Source organism: Otolemur garnettii, unplaced genomic scaffold (genome assembly GCF_000181295.1).
Source record: "Otolemur garnettii isolate 467f Iridium unplaced genomic scaffold, OtoGar3 scaffold00055, whole genome shotgun sequence".
Lineage (NCBI taxonomy): Eukaryota > Metazoa > Chordata > Mammalia > Primates > Galagidae > Otolemur > Otolemur garnettii.
The window spans coordinates 7,310,034-7,319,337 of record NW_003852450.1 but is presented as its reverse complement, the minus strand read 5'-3'; the positions used below and the strand labels follow the sequence as shown (position 1 = coordinate 7,319,337).

At 48.3% G+C, this 9,304-nt stretch overlaps 1 protein-coding gene and 2 pseudogenes across 1 annotated transcript in view; all 3 read left to right on the top strand.

Moving 5' to 3' along the window:
* The first annotated feature begins 2,257 nt into the window (after nt 1-2,257).
* Nucleotides 2,258-4,851, top strand: LOC100963102 (annotated as a pseudogene).
* Nucleotides 2,746-3,694, top strand: LOC100962788 (annotated as a pseudogene).
* Nucleotides 4,852-7,719: 2,868 nt separating the features above from the next.
* Nucleotides 7,720-9,304, top strand: part of RNPEP (arginyl aminopeptidase) — a 22,010-nt gene continuing 20,425 nt past the window's right edge. Inside the window, exon 1 of the mRNA XM_003792274.3 lies at nt 7,720-8,192. Within this exon, the coding sequence (XP_003792322.1) occupies nt 7,749-8,192 (444 nt within the window). The 5' untranslated portion in view covers nt 7,720-7,748. The remainder of the gene's footprint in view (nt 8,193-9,304) is intronic.

Sequence of the window (9,304 nt, the reverse complement as noted above, 5' to 3'; positions counted from 1 at the left end):
CTACCCAGGGGGATAGCTTGAGGCTCCATCTCAAAAAAAAAAAAAAAAAAAGAGATAGAGTCTTGCTCTGTCATCTAGACTAGAATGCAGTGGCATTGTCATAGCTCACTGTAGCCTTAAACTCCTGGGTGCAAGGAATCCTCTTGCCTCTGCCTCCCCAGTAGCTGGGACTACAGGTCCCACCAACACCCCTGGCTAATTTTTCTATTTTTTGTAGAGACGGGGTCTTGCCCTTGTTCAGGCTGTTCTCGAACTCCTGGCCTCAAGCAGTCCTCTTGCTGAGGCCTCCCAAAGTACTAAGATTACAGGCATGAGCCACTATGCCCAGCCAGTTTGTTCCTTTTTATTTCTGAGTAGTAGTCCATTGTACAGATGTAGCACTGTTTATCCCATTTGCCAATTGGAGTTGTTTCCTATTTGGGGCAATTATGAATAATTTTTATAAATGTTCACTTATAATTGGTATATATGTTTCCATTTATCTTTGGTAAATATCTAAGATTGCTGGATCACAAGGTGAGTCACTGTGCCTGGTGGTTTTCAAATCTTTTTTTTTTTTTTTTTTTTCCTAAGACAGAGTCTCACTTTGTCACCCTTGATAGAGTACCATGGTGTCTTGGCTCACAGCAACTTCGGACTCTTCAGCTCAAGCAATTTGCCTGTCTCAGCCTCCCAAGTAGCTATGTCTACTGCACCCACCACAACACCCAGCTGTTTTTAGAGATGAGGGGATGGGGTCTTGCTCTTGCTCAGGCTGGTTTTGAACTTGTGAGCTCAGGCCTTCTGCCCTCCTCGGCCTCCCAGAGTGATGGGATTATAGGCAGTTGAAAAACATCCGCCAGTCGTGGTGGCTCACACCTGTAATCTTAGCACTCTGGGAAGCTGAGGCAAGTGGATCACTTGAGATCAGCCTGAAAAAAGTGAGACCCCATCTCTACTTAAAATGGAAGAATTATCTGTGTGTGAGCGGTGCATACCTATAGTCCCAGCTACTACCCTATAGTCTATAGATGGGCTGGGAAGTTAGGGGAGATATACAAGGAAGTTAGGGAAAACAGATAAGGAAGAAAGGGGAGAGAGGCAAGAAAGTTGTGGGAGACATCCAGGCATTTGGGGAGACACAAAGAGAGGGGATACAGGAAAAAGAGGGAGCAGAGGCGAGGAAAGGTAGGAATGGAGATAGGCAAGAAAGTTATGGGACGTTAGGGTAGAGAGGGAAAACGGCCAAGTAATTTAGGAGAGACAGCCTAGGAAGTTAGGGAAGACAGGAAAGGATGAGGGATGGAAGACAGGCCAAAAAGATAGGACAGACAGGCAAAAAAAAAAAAAAAAGAAAGAAAAAATGAGGGAGATAGGCAAGGAAGTTAGAGAAGATATGCAAGAATATGAGAAGAGGGCTCAGCACCCATGGCTCCGGGGTTAGGGCACTGGCCACATACACCATGGCTCGCGGGTTCGAACTGGCTCAGGACTGCTAAACAACGACCACTGCAACAAAAAAATAGCAAGGTGTTGTGACAGGCGCCTGTGGCCCCGGCTTCTTGGGAGGCTGAGGCGAGAGAATCACTTAAACCTAACAGTTTGAGGTTGCTGTGAGCTGTGATGCCACAGCACTCTACTGGGGGTGACATAGTGAGACTCTGTCTCAAAACAACAACAACAAAAAAAAAAAACAACCCCAAAACATGAGAGGAGACCCTTAAGGAAATAAGGAAATGTTAGGTAGATAGCTGTAAATCTGGCTGTCCATATTTATGCCTCCCACATTAATTTTGTCCCAAAAGTTTGTTCACACCTGGGGAGCAGGGACATCTTATCAATCAATCAGAACTTAGTGTGCCAACTGCAAAAGGATATGGAAGACTCTCTAGGCTAGCAACAGATACTTTTTTTTTTTTTTTGAACAGTCTTACTCAGTTGCCCCAGGCTAGAGTGCTGTGTCACAGCAACCTCAAACTTCTGGGCTCAAGGGAGTTCTCCTCTGCCTCAGTCTCCGGGAGTAGCTGGGACTACAGGTGACTCCCTCAATTTTCTATTTTTAGCAGACAGGGGTCTCAATCTTGCTCAGGCTGGTCTTGAACTCCTGAGCTCAAGGGATCCCCCCCCAACACTGCCCCCTCCCTGGCCTCCCACAGTGCTAGGATTACAGGCGTGAGCCACCTCACCTAGCCTCCAATAGGGTCTTAAAGGTGACCTAGAAAGGCCTTAAGACTATCAGGTCATGGGATACTGTGCTTGAAGTAGTAGGTGCACCCAAATGTCCCGTGGTTCCAGCGTCGGTTTTGGCCGCCACATTGCCTTTTTTTCACCCGAAGGTTGGCTCGACCACGTAGAATATGTTTTTAAAGCTATTAACCAAGGTGGCCTTACATCGGTAGCTGTCAGAGGGAAAGGTTGTGCAGTAATTGTCACACAGAAGAAAGTACCTGATAAGTTATTGGATTCCAGCACTGTGACTCATTTATTCAAGATAACCAAGAACAGGCAGTTCGTGGGAAGCCGCGGTGCGGGCAGCGGCCGAGGCAGCCAGCGGGATTCTGGAGCAGACCGGGAGGCTCTGCAGGACCAGTCACTCCAGATGCCGAGGACTGCCCACGCCCCGCCGCTGTGACTGACCCGCGCCACCCAGACGAGCCAGCGCCGAGCATCTCCCGCGGCGGTCACTCTTGGGAGCCAGGAGCGGGGAAGCCCAGTGCCATAGACCCCCATCCCCGAGTACAGCCTCTTCCTGCCGCCAAGACCACCATGACCCGCTTCAACAAGGGCCCTTCCTATGGCTCTCGGTCGAGGTCAAGAACAAGATTGCTTCCAAGTATGATCATCAGGCTGAAGATCTTTGCAATTGGATAGAGGAGGTGACGGGTATGAGAATGGGGACCAACTTCCAGCTGGGTCTGAAGGACGGCATTATTCTCTGCAGCCAGGCTCCGTGTGAAGGTCAACTGACCTCAGTTGGAGAATATTGGCAACTTTATCAAAGCCATTCAGGCTTACAGGATGAAGCCACATGACATATTTGAAGCAAAGGACCTTTTTGAGAATGGAAAGATGACTCAGGTTCAGACCACTCTGGTGGCTCTCGCAGGCCTGGCTAAAACAAAAGGATTCCATGCAACCATTGCCATTGGGGTTAAGTATGCAGAAAAACAAACAAGATGTTTTGATGGAGGAAAACTAAAAGCTGGCCAAAGTGTAATTGGTTTGCAGATGGGAGCCAACAAATGTGGCAGCCAGGCAGGTATGACAGCCTGGGACTAGGAGGCATCTTTATGGTCTGAAAATGCAAACTGATAAACCTTTTGACCAGACCACAAATAGTCTGCAGATGGGCACTAACAAGGGAGCCAGCCAGGCTAGGATGTTAGCACCAGGCACCAGAAGAGATATCTATGACCAGAATTTCTCTTTACAACCCGTGGACAACTTGATGATTTCTCCACAGATGGGAACCAACAAAGTTGCTTCCCAGAAAGGAATGAGTGTATATGGGCTTGGGCGGCAAGTATATGACCCCAAATACTGTGCTGCTCTGACAGAACCTGTCATTCACAATGGAAGCCAAGGAATGGGAGCAAATGGGTCGGCAATCAGTGATAGTGATTATCAGGCAGAATACCCAGATGAGTATCATGGTGAATACCAAGATGACTACCCCAGAGATTACCAATATGGTGACCAAGGCATTGATTATTAGATGCACACAGAGGGCCCAGTATTTAGTTCATTGTTGTTATTCAGTGAGAACCAAGCTAGCCTTGAGTAATTTTTATCTTGTCTTCCTAAAACTCTATTATGCTTATTGTACTTAACAAAAGAAATTGCCTTACATACATTCCTTTTTCCTTTTTCTGCTTCTTCCCTAAATAGTTGCCTTCTAGTGCTGTAACAGTTAAATCCTACAGCATAACCAATAACTCACATATGAAGTAAAAAGGAATTCTGTGAAAGGGGAGTACCCTTGTATAGCCAATTCTTTTGTTAAAGAATACTCTTTACAGAGTAGGGGAGTACTCTTGTATAGCTTTTTGTTAATCTATGCATTTTTACAATCTAAAACTGGTATTTTCAAACAATAGGAGACTTTCTTTTTACAGTTTATCTGATTCCTACATGGAAGACTAAATAAACCCATGTTTATTGCTAAATGGGGTCTTTGCCAACTAAATAGAAGATGCAGCATTTTTAGAAATTTACCATATGAATGTTTCTACAGTATTGTTTGCTAATTTTTAAGTAAATTCATGATCAGTATGCAAAAAAAAATTAATTACGAAAAACATTGGCTGTGTGATGACAGGAATGACAGCTGACAGCAGATCCCAGGTACAGAGGGCGCACTATGAGGCAGCTAATTGGAAATACAGTATGGCTATGAGGTTCCCGTGGACATGCTATGTGAGAGAATTGCTGACATTTCTCAGGTCTACACACAGAACGCTGAAATGAGGCCTCTTGGTTGTTGTATGATTTTAATTGGTAAAGATGAAGAACAAGGCCCTGAGGTGTACAAGTGTGATCCTGCGGGTTACTACTGTGGGTTTAAAGCCATTGCAGCAGGAGTTAAACAAACTGAGTCAACCAGCTTCCTTGAAAAAAAGTGAAGAAGAAATTTGATTGGACATTTGGATAGTGGAAACTGCGATTACATGCCTGTCTACTGTTCTGTCAATTGATTTCAAACCTTCAGAAATAGAAGTTGGAGTAGTTACAGTTGAAAATCCTCAATTCAGGATTCTTACAGAAGCAGAGATTGATGCTCACTTCCTTGCTCTAGCAGAGAGAGATTAAGCATTATTAGTTTACCAAATCTGTGATGCCACCTGTCTGCATGTTTGGAACCAACAGACCAACATTGTGGAGGCCCTTGGACTGAGAAAGGAACCTCTCTCACTCCTCCTCCTGCTATGAAGTGGTTAGGGGTCTGGATACATAAAAACAGTCCTTTTGGAAAAGACCATCATATCATTAGTATAAATCTGTGGTCCATACCCCCCAATGGGCTCTCAGAGAGGCTCATGGGAGCTCCACATGTGCAGTAAGACTCAGGTTTCAAGGTGACCTCTGAACCATGAGGTAGGCCCGATCCAGACACTATAAAATAGAATTGGCAGCCATGACCTATGGCTTTTCTTGTTGTGACTTGGACCCCATTCACTCTCTAAGGCGAATGTATCTTGCTCTGTAAGCCCATATCTTGCTGTTACTCTGGAAACCTATTTTTCCCTTTCTTAATAAACTTTGTTTCACACTTGCCTTACTTTGGGGTGTCTGGTTATTTTTTGACCAAGAGTGTTCCAAGAACTGAGGACCCAGACAGTTGCTGGAAACCCGGTGCAGGCCTTGAAACCCAATATAGGGGCAGGCAAGGAAGTTGGGGAGACAGGCAGAAAGTTGGAAGACATAGGCAATGTTAGGCAATGTAGACAAGAAAGAAAGAGGCAAAGATGAAAGGGGAGAAAGGCAAAAAAGACAGGGAGCCAGGCAGGGAAAATTAGTGGAGAAAGGCCAGGAGGAAAGTGAGACTGGCGAGAACAGGAGAGAAAGGTAAGGAGTTTAGGTGAGACAGGCAAGAAAGTTAGAAGGGAGGAAGACAGTCTAGGAAGGGAAGGGAAACAGGCATGGAATGGAGAAAAACAGGCAAGGACAGGCGGGGAGACAAGAAAAAAGGTGGAGGTGAGGAAGTTACAATAGAGAGGAAGTTAGTGGACACAGGCAAGGAAGGGTGTGGAGACAGACAAGGAAATTAGCCCATAGCTCAGTGAGTAGGGCGCCAGCCACATACACCGAGGCTGGGGGGTTTGAGATCGGCCTGGGGCCTGCTAAACAGCAATGGAAACCGTAACCAGAAAATCGCTGGGCATTTGTGGTAGGCACCTGTTGTTCCAGTTACTCGGGAGGCTGAGGCAAGAGAATCATTTAAGCCCAGGAGTTTGAGGTTGCTGTGAGCTGTGACGCCAGGGCACTTTACCCGGGGCGACACAGTGAGAATGTCTCAAAAAAAAAAAAAGGAAAGGAAAAGAAGAGAGAGGCCAAAAAAGGGAGAGAAACAGGAGAAGCAGCTAGGAGAGCGAGGCAAGGAAGGGATCGTCTATTATGTACCAAGCACTGTCCTAAAGAATTATATACCATAAACATCACTTCATAAAATGCTTTCAACTCTTTAAAACTAGGAAGCATACTTTATGAAAAACCTTCTACATTGTCCTTTTTATTTTTTATTTATTTTTATTTATTATTTTTAGAGACAGAGTCTTCTTTGTCGCCCTCGGTAGAGTGCCATGGCGTTACAGCTCACAACAACCTCCAGCTCTTGAGCTCAGGCAATTCTCTTGCCTCAGCCTCCCTTCTGAGTAGCTGGGACTACAGGCGCCCACCATAATGCCCAGCTATTTTTTTGTTGCTGTTTGGCTGCAGCCGAGTTCAAACCTGCCCCCCTTGGTATATGGGACCTGTGCCTTACTCTCTGAGCCACAGGCTCCGCCCTACGTTGTCCTTTTAAAAAATAGTATTTTCTAACTGATGTAAAAACATCATTGATTGGATCCTGTTCATAGAAAGGCCATTGCAATGCACTGATACAGAGGAGACACAATGTATTCAGTAGAGATGTTTCTAGTTGGGTAACTGTACATTACAGTAATGGACATAAAAGTGACATGCCAAGACCAGCCTGAGCTAAATCGAGAGACCTGTCTCTACTAAAAATAGAAAAGCTGAGGCAATGGCTAAGCGCCTGTGGCTCAAGTGGCTAAGGCACCAGCCACATACACCTAAGGTGGCAGGTTCAAATCCAGCCTGGCCTGCCAAACAACAATGATGGTTGCAACCAAAAAATAGCCAGGCGTTGTGGTGGGCGTCTGTGGTCCCAGGTGCTTGGGAGGCGGAGGCAGGAGACTCCCTTGAGCCCAGGAGTTGGAGGTTTCTGTGAGCTGTGACGCTACGGCACTCTATCCCGGGGGACAGCTTGAGGCTCTGTCTCGAAAAAACAAAACAAAACAAAGAAAAACTGAGGCAAGAGGATCGCTTGAGCCCAAGAGTTGGAGGTTGCTGTGAGCCATGATGTCACAGTACTCTACCCAGGGCGACAGCTTGAGACTGTTTAAAAAAAAAAAAAGTGACATGCCAAAGACAGCCGAGAGCTAGATTGTGTGGTGCTGATTCCCGGTCCCTGGGCAACCAGAACCGAAAGACAGGCGCGCCGCTGCGGGATGAGCCTTGATCTGGTATAGAATTCAGCAAAGTTGCATAGGATTTTACCGTTTTCCAAGTGCGTTAGACACATTACTCATGCGATAGTTATGACTCTATTACATAGGTGCAGAAAGGCGCGGGCAAAGATTCACCTTCATTGGGCGATTTGCCCAAGGTGACAGACACAGTCCTAATAACCCGCCGAGCACAGAGCGTGAGATCTCGAACTCAGATCCCTTGCTAGAAAGATGATGAAACAGGAAATAGTCGCAGAGAAGGCGTCCCACAGGTACTACTGTAACATCACAGTAGAATAAATTCGGGCAAATGGGAGCCAAATTATCCCACCGCCCTCTTTAACCCAAAGCCGTAAGGTGCCCCCTCCCAGGAGGGTGGGGCTCCCAAGAGCAAGTAAGAGGGTGCCGCCAGGTCCCAGATTTTCAGCTAGGTCCGCTACGGGGCGGGGCGAGGGCGGGGCCGAGCTCGGGGAGGGGCTTCCAGCAGCAGCCGCCGTAGCCCGCGGCTGTCCCCGTGAGTGAGCAACGGCGCTGCTGGCCATGGCGAGCAGCGGGACCTCGACCAACGGCAGCGCGGCCGGGCGGCCGCTGCACTCGGCGCAGGCGGTGGATGTGGCCTCGGTCTCCAATTTCCGGGCCTTCGAGATGCTGCACATACACCTGGACCTGCGGGTCGAGTTCGGACCGCCGGGGCCGGGCCCCGGGAGCCGGGGACTGAGCGGCACCGCGGTCCTGGATCTGCGCTGCCTGGTGCCCGAGGACGCCGCCGAGCTGCGGCTCGACTCGCACCCGTGTCTGGAGGTGACCGCGGTGGCGCTGCGGCGGGAGCAGCCTGGCGAGGAGCCTCCCGCGGAGCCCGTGTCGTTCCATACTCGGCCCTTCTCGCACTACGGTCAGGCCCTGTGCGTGGTGTTCCCGCACCCCTGCCGCGCCGGCGAGCGCTTCCAGCTGCTTCTCACCTACCGCGTCGGGGAGGGACCCGGGGTGAGTGTGTCCCCTGAGCCCAGCCCTGGCCGCACCGGTCGCCCGCCCGCTTCCCGCCGCCCTTCCGGCCGGTGAGAAACCTCTGGATCGGCGCCTTCCCCACTCTGGAGGAGGGAAGGGAGAAGTCCTCGCAGCGCTCCCTGGGGGAGGGGGGCGTTCCGAGCTCCCCTGTGCACCGCTCCCCGGCCTCGAGGTGTCAGCACCCTGCGTTCCTTCCGGGTGCGTGGTGCCCCTCCAGAGCTCTGGCGGCTCTAGCCACCGAGCTGTGCACCATTTATCCGTTCCATTCTGCCTGCCTTTCCTCCCTGGCCTTTGTGACTTGTCTAGATTAGCCCATATCACGGTTCATCGTCGGCGGCGTACTTAATATCCTACGTGGCTTTCTGAATAAGAACTCTTCAAACGGTTTAACTTAATACTAGCTCAGATTTGGGGGCCTAGGTCCTTGATAATTAGCTGCTTTACTTCTGCATTTTGGTGACCCAAGACAAAGTCGGCTAATTAGCTGAGTGCTGACTCAGTCCTTTGTTCTTTAGGCCCTTCCAATTCCTTGTCTTGTAACAACTCTGAAGCCTTAGTAATTATTTTTGTTTTCTTCTGTGAAGTCTTGGATTTGATTAGCAAAATAATTTGAATAGAAGAACTGGAATTAGGGCGTTCTAGGCTTTATAGTAGCGTGGCCTTGTCACTGTTGGTTGATTCTTCAATCTTAAATTTTTTTGGGAGGGAGGGAATATTGGAAGTAGGATGGGAGGTTATGTGGCCTACAACTAACTGTTAAGAGAAAATCCTTCATGGAGAATCCTCAGGCTGTGGTCTCTAGTTGTTTGTAAGTCACAAGTTTCACAGTAATACGCTTGTCTACAGTTGAAATTTGCTTATCTGGCTAACAATTTTCCTTTAATCTTAGACTGGCTCAAAGAGCAGTTCTATTTCCATCTGTCACCGTTGGGGAACTACTTGAACCTTGTGATAGAAATTGTTAGGAAAATGAAAGTCCAAAGCACATGATGAGGCGGGGCTGGGTGGCTCACGCCTGTAATCCTAGCACTCTGGGAGGGTGAGGCTGGTAGATTGCTTGAGCTCACAAGTTCAAGACCAGCCTGAGCCAG